At 45.2% G+C, this 16,107-nt stretch overlaps 1 protein-coding gene across 1 annotated transcript; it reads left to right on the top strand.

Annotated features, from left to right (window-relative positions):
* Positions 1–1,412: 1,412 nt before the first annotated feature.
* LOC132509741 (very-long-chain 3-oxoacyl-CoA reductase-B-like) lies at positions 1,413–15,580 on the top strand. Its single transcript, XM_060131115.1, is given in 13 exon segments — positions 1,413–1,470; positions 1,473–1,550; positions 1,553–1,600; positions 1,898–1,944; positions 5,600–5,675; positions 5,919–6,029; positions 6,184–6,254; positions 13,247–13,285; positions 13,488–13,549; positions 13,768–13,808; positions 14,266–14,367; positions 14,858–15,003; positions 15,203–15,580. Coding segments are annotated over 13 exon segments (966 nt in total). The 5' UTR covers positions 1,413–1,442; the 3' UTR covers positions 15,320–15,580.
* The last annotated feature ends 527 nt before the right edge of the window (positions 15,581–16,107 follow it).

Below are 16,107 nucleotides of genomic sequence, written 5' to 3'. Positions count from 1 at the left end.
AGCTGTCACCAGCAGTTCCCGACATGGAACTAGTGATTCCAGACAAATGGGAAACTAACTGGAAAGCCAAGTGGATCAGGAGCTTGACGCAAACAGAACAGAACTCAGAACCGAGAGAAGCTCACCCGAGGCCCTCGGAAATGCTGAGAAAGACAGTGAGCTCAAAGGATTCACGGCGTACTACACCTGTGTTTCTTGCTGTCCCCAAAGCCGTCGGAAGTCTCCTTTGGTCCCTCTGCTGCCACCAAATCTGTTAAATAACGAGAATTCAACTGAGTAAATTTAAAGATCAAATTGGCTTTATTCAATGATTCATGAATCGGGCTGTGTCCCATCTAGCAATAGAAAGGAGCTCCACTGAGCTGTAGAAAAGAAAAGGTTGTTAAAGGCAGAAAGAGGGTGGAAAAAAGGACCTTCTTAGCGAAGAATTCATTGTTTGAATTCATCCTCCGAAGGGGATGGAAGGGCTTATTGGATGAGTTACCTCACTAGTGCTGACCAGGCGATTCTAGGTTGAATGGTTAAAGGTTACATTCTGGTGGGGTTGAAACTACAATTAGGTCTGTTATTAAATCTCGTTTTGCTGACCTGGGGGTTAGCACAACTGACTCCATTTGGGACCTGTTGTCTTCTTTGTATCAGGGTTGATGAAATATTTCTAGAAATGGATAGTGGTGACAGTTGCACAATATTGTGACTATACCTAATGTCGCTGAATTATATATACACTTTAAAAGGGTTAAAATTGTAAAATTTATGTTACGTATATTTTACCACAATAATTTATTATTAAATAATAATAATTTAATCATATAATAATAACTCTAATTTTAATTATTATTATTAAATAATATCCATAATAAATAATAATTATAGTTTATTATTATTAAATGATAAATACTAAGAACAAGTGAAAAAAAATATAGAATTTGCAAAAGAGGAACGAGGAGGAAGGTCACGTAAAGCCGCTGTAAGGGCTTTGGCTTTTACACTGCCCAAGCAGAGAATCTGTAGGTCAGGTTCTTCAGACCAACTGTGCATTGACAAAACCCTCTAGTGACTGATCGCTATTATCAGTTCTGGCCCCCAGCAGCATCTAGGTTGAGTTCAGTGACCCAAACGGTGGTCATTTGTGGGCACGCTTTGCCCAGCTCTGTGGGCTGAGGGGAGACTGGACGTACACCTGCTCTGCAGGGATTCAGGACAGACATTAAGCCCAATTGTGGCCCAGTTAGATAGGGGCGGTGCTAGGACCGATGGGCGAGGCTACTGGTTAAACTAAAACCCCCCAATGGGCGTGGCTAGAGTGAGGGGCGGGGCGGAATTCTTGACTAGCTGTGTGGGCGGGGCTAAGGCGGAGTAGTCAGGCCAGGCTTGAAATAGCTGCTCCCAAAGGAAGCCTCGTTGGCCCTAGGTTGGATGACTTGTTAGCTGGGGCTGTGATGGAGTCGGATTGGGATGTGCTGAGAGTGCGGGGAGGGTTACCGCCACGTGCCTGCTGCTGTGGGCGACTTGGGGGGCGAGCTACACAGTCTATGTTTACCTGCTGCCCAGGCACGCCGGGGCAAGCCCTGGCTCCGGGCGCACAGAGCCTGGGCAGGTGAGGAAGGAGGGCTCCGAGCCAGGCAGGTAGGGGTGGGGACAGCAAGAACGAGGACAGATGACAGGTGAGGGTCCCTAATCAGGGCAGAGGCCAGGAACTCCTGGAAGAAAGACAGGTGAAGGCTGGAGCAACTAGGGCAAGGGAGGCATGGAATGCATGAAGTTCTCGAACCAGGAGGGGTTGGGCTTCAGTGAAGGAGGGTCCCAGAAAAGGTGCAAAAAGGGACAAGAGGGACAGTGGAGGGGATGATAGGGGGCTGGATCTGGGGGTGCTTCCCTCCTGCCCTCTTTCTAGTGGTGACAGGAGCCACCAACGGCATCAGCAAGGCTTATGCACATGAGGTGAGCCAGGGCTTGGCGTGTGTGGTGGGAGAGCTTCTCCTGTCTGTTTGTCTGTTGTCAGCTAACCCTATTAGACTGAGAATTGTGTGCTTTATCTGGTTCCCTCAGACGTCCTCTCCTCCAGGAAGCCTTCCCTCTGCTCCCCAGGGTGGGGGTGGGTGTTTACACTGGGCTTCTACAGACCCTTGATGTTCTCCCATCATTGCCCTGATTTATTCATTCAAAACATATTTATATACCCCCTCCACGTGCCAGGCATCTTCTAGGTGCCAGGGGTACAGCAGTGAACAAAATAGATTAAAAAAAATCAAAAGACCTTGCCATCATGAAGCTTATGTTGAAGTGAGGGGAGACCGGTGTAAATAAGATAAACAAATGAAGCGTATAGTGTATCAAATGGCTGTAAGAGTTAAGGAGAAAAATAAATGAAGAAAGAGAACAGGGAGCCCTGGGGATGTGCACGTTCCAATTTTTATATAGGATAATTAGAAGTGTCACTGAGAAGGCAGCACTGAGCAAAGAACAGAAGGAGGTGAGGGAGGGAGTCTTGTGAATAACTGGGAGAAGGAATTTCCAGGGAGAAGAAACTGCCAGTGCAAAGGCCCTGAGGTAGGAAGCATTGCTTGTTGGAGAAGCAGGAATGGGGCCACTGTGATTGTATCAGAATGAAAGGGAGAGGGGAACAGTAGGAGACGAGGGCAGAGATGCAATTTCAGGGCAGATCATGGGGAATCTGGTAGGTTATGGTGGAGACTTTAACATTTACTGAGTGACATGGGTTCTGAAGAGGGATGCGATACTATAGGAGGGTGAGGATGGAAGCAGGGAGATCAGCTAAAAAGCTCTTGCAAAGTCCAAGCAAGAGATCTTGATGACTTACACCAGGATGACAGCATAGAGGCATAAGAAGTACTTGGATTTTGGATTGATTTTGAAGGTAGTGCTGACAAGATTTATTAAAAAGATTGGATGTGGAGTATGACTCCAAACTTCTGACCCTGTAACCCGAAACCTTGCTAAACTCAGCTCTTCATTCTTGTAGTCTTTTTGTGGATTTCTTGGGATTTTCTATGTAGACAGTCATGTCATCTGTGTAAGAGACAATTTTATTTCTGACTTTCCAATCTGTATACCTTTTATTTCTTTTTCTTGCTTTATTGTACTGCCCAGGAAATTAAATAGGATGTTCAGAGGAGTGGTAAGCATGAACGTCATCGTCCCTTGTTCCTGATCTTAGGGGAAAAGCATTCAGTTTTCAACCATTAAATATAATGTTAGCCGTAGGTTTTTAAAATGTACGTATGTGTGTATGTATTTATGTAACCTTTATAAGGTTAAGGACGTTCCTTTCTATACCTAGGTTGCTGAGAGTTTTTATCATGGATGGAGGTTGACTTTTGTTAAGTAACTTTTCTGTGATTGTTGAGGTGATCATATGGTTTTTCTTCTTTACTCTGTTTATAGAGTACATTACATCAATTGATCTTTCAAATGTTGAACCAACCCTGCATTCCTGTGCTAAGCCCCACTTGGTGATTATTGATTATCCTTTTTCTATATTGCTGGATTTGATTTACTAATATTTTGTTGAGAATTTTTGTGTCTAAGTTTATGAGAGATATTAGTCCATAGTTTTCTTTTCTTGTAATATCTTTGTTTGGTTTTTGGTATTAGGGTAATGCTGGCCTCATAAAATAAATTACTATAAAATTTTTGACCAGAATACGTCAAAAAAGGCAGCTGCTGTTACTGAGATGGAGTTGAACTGAGGGGAGGACCAAGTTTGGGGGAAACAGGAGGGAGTCTCGTTTTGGACATTCCAAGTTTGAGATACCAATTAGGTATCCAAGTTGAGAAGTTCCAGAAGATGGAAATGCCATTCTGGAGTTCAGAGGGGAGGTTGGGGTGGAGATATAAGTGGAAGCATCATCAACATAACGATCTCATTTAAAGTCATGAGACTAGATGAGGTGCCTGTGGTAGTGGGTGTTGATGGAGAAAGGGGAGCACAGTCTGAATCACCCCAGAGTGCTCCCTGGAGCACCCAAAGTTGAGAGGTACAGAAGATGAGAAGGCACAATAACTGAGAATGGGGGGGAAACCAGGGTTGGAAGAGAGGTCTTAGAAGCCACGGAAAAGAATGTTTCCAGGAGGAGGGGGTGCTGAATGTGTCAGTTGCTATTGGGAGGTGCTGAGAATACAGCACTGGGTTTACCATCATGGAAGTTATCGGTGACCAGAGTGGTTTGGGTGGCGTGGCGGGGGTGGGAGACCGATTGGATTGGGTACCAGAGGGTATGGTAAGAGAGCCAGGATAAACAATCCTCTCTTAGAATGCTGAGTCAGCTGCGGTGGTGTGATGAGAAATGGGCCAATGCCTGAACAGAGAAAATGAGAGAGATTCTGGTAGGATTTCCTGCTGATGGGAATCATCCAGAAGAGGGAGGGGTTTTGATGAAGGGGGAAGATGGGGGAAAGCTGGAGTGATGGCCGTGAGTGGACAAGGAGGGAGGGGAGGCTAGTGCATGAATAGAAAGGCAACCCTGGTGGAAAGGGAGAGAACTTGCGTCTGGATGCAAGTCAGCCGGTAGTTATGGCCACTCTGAGTCATTGCCATCTGGGGACCGGTCTGTCCCAGCACTGCACTGTGAGCCCCAAGAGGGCAGGGCTGTGTCTGTGCTGGTCAGCCCCACCTAGCACAAGGCCAGGCACGAGCAGATTCTGGACAAATGTTTGTTGAATGAATAAATGCCCTTCACAGCATCAACCTCTCAGACGCTGGAGCTGCTGAGATGTTTGTGCCCAGCCCCCCTCCAAAGCTGATGGATGCTCAGTCCCACATAACATGTCACCCTCAGACAGGCAGGTTGAGAGGGTCAGATATGCAACCAAACTCCACAAATATTGGCTGACTTTGTTTCAAGCAGAAGGGCATTCAAGGCAAAAGGAGCAGCATGTGCAAAGGCCCAGAGGCAGGAAAATTCAGGTGGCGATCTTGGGACTAGATGAACTATCTGCTGTGCCTGGATTCCCACAGAGGGCCACCGGCAGGAGAGACAGCTGAAGACTCAGGCCGGAGCCAGGCCACTTGAGGCCACGGTGAGGAGTGTCGTTTTATCTCAGAGACACTGGGGAGTCAAGGCAGGTTCTGAGTAGGGGAAGGCAGGAACAGGTTTGTACTTCAGAGAGAACCCTCTGGCTGCTGAGTGAGACTGGGTCTATCTTGGGCATGCTGTGTCCCCAGCACCGCCCAGCAAAGAGCAAGGGCTCAATAGACACATTTTGAATAAATGCATGAAGGAAGGAAGGTATAAAAATTATTGGATTCTTATGTCACTGAGAATAAAAGCCAGAGTCTTTACTGGGGCATTCGAGGCTCCATGATCTGGGCTCCTGTACAACCGGCCACTTCATTCAGTGCACACTGGACTGTATGGCGTCCTCGAAGCTGCCAGCCGTTGTGCAAGGGCCTTTGCACTTGGTGTTCTGTCTGGAATAGACTTTCCCCAGAATGCATGCTCCAGGAGGGCAGACTTTCGTATTTCTCTTTTGTTCACCTCTGCATCCACAGTGCCGATAACACTGTAGCACCCTGTCAGCAAGCAGTAAATATTTGTGGCTTTCGTGAATAAATAAATGAATGCATCCCCTGCAGCTCGCCGGGAGAGGTCTGAACATCGTCCTCATCAGTCGAGACCTGAGCAAGTTGGAGCACGAGGCAAAGGCTATAGGTGAGGAGGGGAAGAGGGGAGCGGGTTAAGTTCTGGGTCAAGGGCTGGGGCTAGACGGGGGCGTGGCTGGGGGCGTGGCTGGGGCGTGATCCCGGACGAGGTCTGTAGGTGGCCGAGGCGCTTGCGGGGAGCTAGCTATCTATGCATCTGGGGCCATCATATAGGGGCTGGGGCTGAACAGGGACGGGGGCAGAGGTCGGACCAGATTCCAGCTAAGGGCCTGGCTCCCACTGCCCTTCCCAGAGAGGCTTCATGGCAAAAGCACACGAGTCATCCAGGTGGATTTCACCGGAGGCTTGGAGATCTACGAGGCCATTGCGGCAGGACTGAAGGACCTGGAGATCGGAGTACTGAGTACGTCCCTGTGCCTGTTGGGAGGAGCGCTGCCCTCAACTGCCCCCGTGCTCACCCTAACCCGGAACTCTCTGTGGTCGCCCTCCCTTTTGCCCCTACCCCGTCTCCCTGGGACCGTTGGAGTGAAACAAACAATTTGTCCCCTCTCACTCAGTAAACAATGTGGGCAAGCAATACGCACCTGGCTTGAGGAAACTGCTCGACTGTGAGGACTTCGCCAAGTGAGTAAAACCGAGTACTAGTCTGCGGGTGCCTCCGCCTCACACGGCTCCCTCTGTTGGAAAACCCGGCGCAGCACACTAGCTTTGTTCACTGTTTTGAGAGCTACAAATCTACGATGTCTAGGACGTGAAGGAGGTCTCTCCTTCCATGGGGCGCCCTTCTGCGGTGCCCAACGGGGACAACTGTTCAAGTTGAGTCTGCTAACTTTAAGGGGAAATGAGCCACGTGGGAAAGTCAGTGCCTCAGTTTCATATCTATAAAATGGGAATCCATATTTTTGCTGACCTCACAGGGCTGATATGACAATGGGATAAAATGATGCACCTAAGCCTAAGTTGTGTGCTCCATGAACGTGGGCCATTATTATTAGACATAGACAAAATAGATCAGGACGGCTTTTAGATTTTACATATTATTATTTCAAAAGTAATGCATAGGGCTTCCCTGGTGGCGCAGTGGTTAAGAGTCCGCCTGCCGATGCAGGGGACACGGGTTCGTGCCCCGGTCCGGGAAGATCCCACATGCCGCGGAGCGGCTGGGCCCGTGAGCCATGGCCGCTGAGCCTGCGCGTCCGGAGCCTGTGCTCCGCAACGGGAGGCCACTACAGTGAGAGGCCCGCGTACCGCAAAAAAAAAAAAGTAATGCATAGGCTCATTTTAGAAAATGTAAAGAGAGGCAGTCTGTGTATTCTGCCTCTGGTGTTAGAGGAAGTTGTGGTTTAAGGATAACCCTGCAAATGAGAACGATTAGGAGAGCTGCATAAAATATTTTTAAAATAACTGTTTGGGGGCTTCCCTGGTGGCGCAGTGGTTGAGAGTCCGCCTGCCGATGCAGGGGACACGGGTTCGTGCCCCGGTCCGGGAAGATCCCACATGCCGCGGAGCGGCTGGGCCCGTGAGCCATGGCCGCTGAGCCTGCGCGTCCGGAGCCTGTGCTCCGCAACGGGAGAGGCCACAACAGTGAGAGGCCCCCGTGCCGCAAAAAAAAAAAAAAAAAAGTAAAAATAACTGTTTGAAGACATCAAACTACTAAGGCAATGAGGAATTGTCGCACCAAGATTTGAGAGAAGAAAGAATCCAAGAGGGGGGAATCTGACATTTGAAGCAACATTTCCCTTCAAAGTGGATGAGCGTTTAAGAGGCAAAGCAGAGCTTTCAACATAGTGTGCGAGCTGCAACAAATAATGTAGTGCAAAGCTTTGGAAAATATCCCAGGCTTTAGGCTGGGATCCTGAAAACTATAATCCAGGAGTTAGGGTAAAGTAGGTTTCATAGGAACTGAAGCCAGGTTTTAAATGATCTCGATTCCCGTCGGGATTAAGTTGATCTTATATTTTAGCGCCTCCTAGTTTAGCTGCCGGGGAGAAGCAAAACCAAACCAAACCATTTTTAGAGAAAAACGATGTAGTCCAGGGACTCGAATTAGCAATACGATTTTTAAAATATTAAATATCCAGCACTCAACAAAATACAACCAGGAATATTAGAAGAAAAATCGTGATTGAAAGCAAGAGAAATAATAGATAATGTAATGAGGTCCACATGTAACCAAGATAATGGAAATAGCATAGATTTTTTTTTAAAGAATTGTAACATATGTAACATAAAACTTGCCATTTTAACCATTTTAAAGTGTGCAACTCAGTGGCATTAAATACATTCACACTGTTGTAAAGCTGTCACCACTATCTGTTTCCAGAACTTTTTCATCATCCCAAACAGAAACTCTGGTCCTGTTAAGCAGTATCCCGACATTCTTCCCTATTCCCCACCCCTGGTAGCATCTATCTCTCCTTTCTGTCTCTGTGAGCTTGCTAATTCTAGATACCTCATACAAGTGAAATCATAGAATAGTTTTCCTTTTGTGTCTGGCTTATAGCATAATGTTTTCAATTTCATCCATGTTGTTAGCAAGTATCAGAACGTCATTCTTTTTATTTTCTTTATTTTGAAGTTATGGCAAATATACGTAACTTAAATTTTGTTATTTTTAACTATATTGAAGTGTACAGTTCAGGGGTATTATGTACATTCAGATTGTGTGAAACACCACCACCAGCCACCTCCCGGATTTTTTCAACTCTTTACCTATTAAACAGTAACGCCCACCCCCCCATTCCTTCCTACCTACAGGTCCTGGAAACCACCATTCTACTTTCCGTCTCTATGAATTTGGCTATTCCAGGTGCCTCATATAAGTGGAATCATACAATACGTGTCCTTTTCTGCCTGGTTTATTTCATTTAGCATAATATTTTCAGGGTTCATCCATGTTGTAGCATGTGTCCCAATTTTCTTCCTTTTTAAGGCTGAATAATATTCCATCATATGTGTATACCACATTTTGTTTACCTCTTCATCTGTTGATAGACACTTGGGTTGTTTCCACCTTTTGGCTGCTGTGAATAATACTGCTATGAACTGTTGGTGTACAAATATCTGTTTGGGTACCTGCTTTTAATTCTTTTGGGCATATACCCAGAAGTGGAAATGATGATGCAAGATTGGTCTGGCTAATCTCAGGGTCCCTTGAGATTCCATATCAATTTTGGGCTGGGTTTTTCTATTTCTGCAAAAATGCTGTTAGGATTTTGATAGTGATTGCACTGACTCTATAGATCACTTTGGGTAGTACTGACATCTTAGCAATATTAAGTCTTCCAACCCATGTATATGGGATGTCTTTCCAATTTGTATCTCTTCTCTAATATCTTTCAGTAATGTTTTATAGTTTTCTGTATATGTCTTTCTTCCTTGGTTAAGTTAATTCCTAAGTGTATTTATTCTTTTATTCTTCTTGATGCTATTGCAAATGGAATTGTTTTCATAACTTCACTTTTGGGTTGTTCATTGTTCATGTATAGAAATGCAACTGAGTTTTTGGTGTTGATTTTGTATCCCACTTCTTTGTGAGTTTGCTTATTAGTTTTCACTTCTTTTGTGGAATCTTTAAGATTTTCTACATGTAAGATCATATCATCTGCAAACAGAGATAATTTTACTTCTTCCTTTTCAGTTTGAATACCTTTGACTTCTTTTCTTGCTTAGTTGCTCTGGCTAGAACTTCCAGTACTGTGTTCAATAGAAATGGCAAAAGCAAGAAGTGCTTTCAGTATTTCACCATTGAGTCTGATGTTAGCTGTGGGCTTTTTATATTATTATATGTATTATTTTATGTGCATTATTCATATCTTTATTATGTTGAGATAGTTTCCTTCCATTCCTAGTTTATTGAATGTTTTAATCATGAAAGGTGTTGAATTTTGTCAAATACTTTTCTGCATCAATTGAGGTGATCATGTGATTTTTTTCTTTATTCTGTTAATGTGTTGTGTTACATTAGTCAAGTTTTGTATATCAAACCATCCTTGCATTCTAGGAACAAATCCCACTTGGTCATGGTGTATAATCCTTTTAATATGCTGTTGAATTCAACTTGCTAGCATTTTGTTGAGGATTTTTGTGTCAATGTTCATGAGGGATACTGGTCTGTAGATTTCCCTTCTTGTATTGTCTTTCACTTTGGTATCAGGGCAATGCTGGCTTCATAGAATAAGTTAAGAAGTGTTCTCTCCTCTTCAATGTTTTGGAAGAGTTTGAGAAGAATTGGCATTAGTTCTTCTTTAAATGTTTGGTAGAATTCATCAGCAAAGTCATCTGTCCAGGAATTTTCTTCCTTGGGAAATTTTTGATTATTAGTCCAATCTCCTTACTAGTTATGGGTCTATTCAGATTTTCTATTTCTTCCTGATTGAGTCATAGTAGGTTTTGTGTTTCTAGGAACTTATCTATTTCATCTAGATTATCCAATTTATAGGTGTACAGTTGTTCATAGTACTCTCTCATAATCCTTTTTATTTCTGTGGAATCAGTAGTAATGTCCCACTTTCATTTCTGATTTTAGTAATTTCAGTATTTTTTTTCTTAGCCAATCTAGGTAAATGTAAATTTGGTATGTTGTGTTTTAATTTCTATTTTCATTTGTCTCAAAGTATTTTTAAGTTTCCTTTGTGATTTCTTCTTTGACCCATTGGTGTTTGAGTTGTAGAAGCTCTTTATATATTATGGTTATTAATCCCTTATCAAATGAATGATTTGTAAATTTTCTGCCAATTTGCAAGTTGCCTTTTCACTCTGTTGATAGTATCTCTTTTTTGTGTGTGTGGTACGCGAGCCTCTCACTGCTGTGGCCTCTCCCGTTGTGGAGCACAGGCTCCAGACGCGCAGGCTCAGCGGCCATGGCTCACGGGCCCAGCTGCTCTGCGGCATGTGGGATCTTCCCGGACCCGGGCACGAACCCGTGTCCCCTGCATCGGCAGGCAGGCCCTCAACCACTGCACCACCAGGGAAGCCCGATAGTATCTTTTAATGTGCAAAAGGTTTTAATTTTGATGAAGTACAGTTTATCTATTTTTCTTTTGCTGCTTGTGCTTTTAGTATCATCCGAGAAATCATTGCCGAATCCAATGTCATAAAGCTTTTCCTCTGTTTTCTTTCAAGAGTTTTGTCATTTTAGCTCTTACGTTTAGGACTTTGATCCATTTAGAGTTTTTTGTATATGGTGTTTTGCTTCACATACTTTGGGGCTCTGTTGTTAGGTCTGTATATCTTTATAATTGTTATATCTTCTTGCTGCGTTGAACTTTTTTTTTTAGCCTTTTTTAAGAAAATAAATTTGTTTATTTTATTTATTTATTTCTGGCTGCATTGGGTTTTCATTGCTGCGCGCAGGCTTTCTCTGGTTGCCGTTAGCAGGGGCTACTCTTCGTTGCAGTGTGTGGGCTTCTCACTGCGGTGGCTTCTCTTGTTGCAGAGCACGGGGTCTAGGCGCACAGGCTTCAGCAGTTGTGGCTCACGGGCTCTAGAGCGCAGGCTCAGTAGTTGTGGCGCACGGGCTAGTTGCTCCACGGGATCTTACCAGACCAGGGCTCCAATCCATATCCCCTGCATTGGCAGGTGGATTCTTCACCACTGCACCACCAGGGAAGCCCTGCCCTGAACTTTTAAGAACTAAACCTCATTCTTATTAGGGTACTGCAGATTAAAACCAGAGTGAACTACAACTACACAGCCACTAAAATGGTTAACGCTAAAAATATTGTCAGTGCCAAGTGTTGTTGGGGATGTGGAACAACTGGAATTCTTCCTTTTTTTTTTTTGGAATTTAAATATTTTTAAATTTAATTTTTATTTTATACTGGGGTGTAGTTGATTTACAATATTGTGTTAGTTTCAGGTGTACAGCAAAGTGGTTCAGCTATACATATACATATATTCATTCTTTTTCAGAGTATTTTCCCATTTAGGTTATTACAGAATATTTAGTAGAGTTCCCTGTGCTATACAGTAGGACCTTGTTGTTTATCTATTTTATATGTAGTAATGTGTATATGTTAATCCCAGCCTCCTAATTTATCCTTCCCCCCTTCCTTTCCCTTTTGGTAACCATAAGCTTGTTTTCAAAGTCTGCAAGTCTGTTTCTGGTTCATAAATAAGTTCATTTGTATCATCTTTTTAGATTCCACATATAAGTGATATCATATGATATTTGTTTTTCTCTGTCTGACTTATTTCACTTAGTATGATAATCTCTAGGTCCATCCATGTTGCTGCAAATGGCATTATTTCATTTTTTTTATGGTTGAGTGGTATTCCACTGTATACATGTACCACATCTTCTTTATCCATTCCTCTGTCAATGGACATTTAGGTTGTTTCCATGTCTTGGCTATTGTGAAGAGTGCTGCTATGAACATTGGGGTGCATGTATCTTTTCGAATTATGGTTTTCTCTGGATATATACCCAGGAGTGGGTTGATTAGAGAAATAAAGCATGCCGCCTTCATACGATGCAAAATTATAGCAGTGAACATGAATGAACTTCTGCTACACATAACACGGAAGAATCTTATAAACATAGTGTTTAGCAGACAAAGCCAGAGATAAAAGGATACATACTCAATGATTCCACTTAAATGAAGTTCAGAACTGAACAAAACTCTTCTAGAGTGTGTTAGAGGTCAAGATGGTGGTTAACTGGGGAAGAGGCAAGCGTAATGACTGCAGGAGATGAAGAATCTGGGAAACTGTCAATACTTTCTTTATGTGGGTAGAGGCTAAAGATTTGTGTTCGTTTTTCACACTAAAGATTTATGCACTTTGGTATGTGTATGGTATACATTTATAAAAATCTTTACTGATCAAAAAATCCAAAGAGAGAAGTTTATGAAATGAAAGTGAAAATTTCCCTTCTCCCTCCAATCCTATCCCCCCAAAGTGACCCCCAATTTAAAATGTGGTAGTTTTTTTTCTCTGTGCATAGAGAAGTATGTACATGGATCTTTTATCCAGATGGCGGCAGCCTATTGTTCTGCACTTTACCTTTCACAGGTAGGCATGTATCTTGGGGATTATTCTAATCAGAATAATTAGCTGACCCATTCTTTTTACCTGGTGCGCAGTGATCCATCCATTGGCTACCCTGTGTTTATTTAGTCATCTCAGTATTGATGGGCATTCAGGGTGTTTCCTAGTATATGTGACTACAAATTGTGTTGCGATGAATATCTTTGGACATATGCAGTTCCCACATGTGTGAGTATCTTAGAAAGGAATAAATTTCCAGAGTGGAGTTGATGTGTCAAAGTTTATGTGCGTTTTAAATTCTAGTAGAAGCTACGTTTTAAAAATGTGTTCCAGGGGCTCCCCTGGTGGCGCAGTGGTTGAGAGTCTGCCTGGCGATGCAGGGGACGCGGGTTCGTGCCCCCGTCTGGGAGGATCCCACATGCCACGGAGCGGCTGGGCCCGTGAGCCATGGCCGCTGAGCCTGCGCGTCCGGAGCCTGTGCTCCGCAACGGGAGAGGCCACAACAGTGAGAGGCCCGCGTACCACAAAAAAAATGTGTTCCATATTAAAAGAAAAGTAAACTAGAAAATATCAGAGTTGTGGCAGGGCTGGTGAAGGGAAGAACTGATTGGTTCCATTTTCTTCCCCCAGAAATTCTTGGATGTTATAAACTGCAACATGATGTCTGTGGTCCAGATGAGTCGGGGCTGGGAGGGACTGGGTCCAAGGTCAGCGAGCTCTGACCACTCTCGGTGGTCCCCAGCGTCCCCCAGAGCTGGGCCTGGCATAGAGGAAGTGCTAGAGGAATACTCCCTGAGGGAAGGTAGGGGGATAGGAGTGAACTTGAGGAGGGGCAGGAGTCTGGGTAGGTGAAAGCAGTGAAAAGGGAAAGACAGGGTCCTCTCCATTCCTCCTGCAGATGACTAGGATCGTCCTGCCCCAAATGGTCACCAGGTAAGGCGCAGTCTCTTTGTCTTTCACTCGGGATCTTCCCTCATCCAACCTCTGGGCTTTTTCCATTCCCCAGCTGTCCCATCCACATTTCCAGTTCTTCCCTGTCTCTCTGATCTTTCTCAAATTAGGACAGCGACTAAGGGGTGGAGGAGGGGAAATCACTGGGACCCTCTGTTCCCTGGCAATGACTACCTTCCAAATGATGCTTCCTCCTCCAGGGGCAAAGGTATCCTCATCAACATATCTTCAGTAACTGACAGCCACCAAGGTACCCAGACCCACAGATCAGGCCAGGGCTGGCTGCCATGCTGGCATTCCTGCAGTAGCCCTTAATTCCGGCACTGAAGGTTATGGTGGGAAAGGCTTGCCTGCATGTGTGTGATGTGCCACCTGAGTCTGAGGCTAATAATAGTTCAGACAGACATCTGGGGCACAGTCCAGTGGACAAGCCAGGTTTTTCGTTCGTTTTTTAAGAGAAACAGAGGCTAGGGGTCAAGAGAACCCATGAGGTGGGAGAAAGGGAATTCAGAGACTGGCCCGGCTGGAACGGAGAGTGAGTGTATGGGAACAGAGGGAGGGCTTAGAGCAAGGAAGCTTTCAGGCGTTACGGTGAGAACTTGGGCCGTGAGGGAGGGGCCCCTCCTGGCGGTAGAGTGTTCTAGGATCAGGGACGGCGCTGGGGCAAGGGCGGGCTGGAGGAGTTTGCACGGGGAAAGCTCTTGGCCCTGGGACCCTCCCTCCCTCTCCTTCTCCGCAGGCTTTTGTGCGAAGTTTCTCCGTGGCAGTGGGCGCAGAGTACCACTCCGAGGGGGTCACTGTGCAGGTGCCTGACTCCGCGGGGACTTAGCTCAAAAGGGACAGCAGTGGCAGCTGAGAAGGGGAGGGCTCTGAGGGGGGGAGGAACTTAGAGACAGCTGAAGGTCTTAGGAGCAGGGGCGGGGTGGGGATGGGGTCGGGGGGTGCGTCTGAGAGAGGACCGAGACTCAGACTCGGAAGAGCTTCAGTGGATGTAAATCAACTATACTTCAATAAAATAGAACGGAAGGAGGGAAGGGAGGAAGGAAGGAAGGAAGGAAGGAAGGAAGGAAGGAAGGAAGGAAGGACCTTAAAAAAAAAAGAATAAGATGAGCTACCTTGGAGCCACGATCGGAAGCGGTGGGTTCTCGAGGGGGCGTGGCCTCGAAGGCGTGGCCGGGGCTTGTCTGGGGCGTGGTCGGCAAGAGAAGTGGGACTCCGGGATTCTCGGAGGGGGCCTGGGAGCTTAGGCTTAGGGGGAGGGGAGTTCTTTTTCTTGACCCCCTTCCTGCCTGCAAACAGTAAGCCCCTTTTTGGTTGAAACAAATCCCTTGAAAAGCGGGCTGCTCGTGGTAAGTCCCGAGGACTTCGCTTGGCAGGCGTTGGACACACTTGGCCTCACCTCCCAAACCCCTGAGTGCCTCCGCCACGCTGTGCAGGTGCTTTCCTGGGGCAATCCTAGGCAGAGAGCTGGATGCGACAGTCCCCGGGCCCTAGTCCGGGTCCACTAGCCCTCAGAAAGGGGGAGACGTCCAGAGAAGGGGCGGGCCCCCACCCCGGGCTGGGGAGCCAGGAGAGGAGATGGGGGACTCAAGAATGGGGGGGTGTGTCTTGATCTTTGGTACCTCTCCTTCCCAGGGTTTCCTGCTGACCATCTTCCTGCCCAGTTGGTTTTTTCTCAGTCGCTGGGGATTAAAGCTTTTATCTCTGTTGGTGAGCTGGAATAGGGCACGGTTTCTTCGTCACAGAACTTGACTGAAGGCCTTGAAGAGGCGTGGCCACATGTCCGTCGTTCCCCACCCCCACCCCCGCCCCCTCCAGAATCCTAGGCCAGGGCTGTAGTTAGCAAAGACTTCCCACACATCGAGACAGATGGACAAGCAGACCAATGGAACGTAGTTGGACCCCCGAACACCCAGAAATTTACTAACAACTGCAGCATCTCAAATCTCTGGCAGAAAGATGGAGTTTTTAATATATGGCGCTGAGACTACATAGACATTTGGAGAAAAACAAGCAAACAGATATATACATACATAGATACGTACATATATAGACTGTAGCGATGATGGCTGCACAACTTTGTGAAATACTAAAACCCACTAAATTGTACACATTAAAAGGGTTAATTTTATGGTATGTGAATTAAATCTCAATTTAAAAATCTCAATAAAAATATTTTTAAAATAGAGACTCCCTGTGTGTGTGTGTGTGTGTGTGTGTGTGTGTCTGTGTGTATACATATATGTATAAAATTGGATCCAGTCCTCACACCATGTACCGGCATAAACTGCAGATGAATCAGAAATCCCTAAATCCCTGTGTAAAAATAGAAACACAACAACTAGAAGAATCCACGAATGAATTTCTTTCCATCTTGGGAGTGGAAGAATCTTTCTTATTAATACTGAAAATTAAAAGCAGCAAAAAAAAGCCAAAACCAAACAAAAAACCACTAACAAATATTGAACTGTAGTTAATGATATGCAGGCTGAATTATTTAGGAAAAGTGCACTGATGTCAGCAACTTACTTTGAAATGCA

The sequence above is a fragment of the Lagenorhynchus albirostris genome, chromosome 19 (genome assembly GCF_949774975.1).
Source record: "Lagenorhynchus albirostris chromosome 19, mLagAlb1.1, whole genome shotgun sequence".
Classification (NCBI taxonomy): domain Eukaryota; kingdom Metazoa; phylum Chordata; class Mammalia; order Artiodactyla; family Delphinidae; genus Lagenorhynchus; species Lagenorhynchus albirostris.
This window is presented reverse-complemented; position numbering and strand designations above follow the sequence as displayed.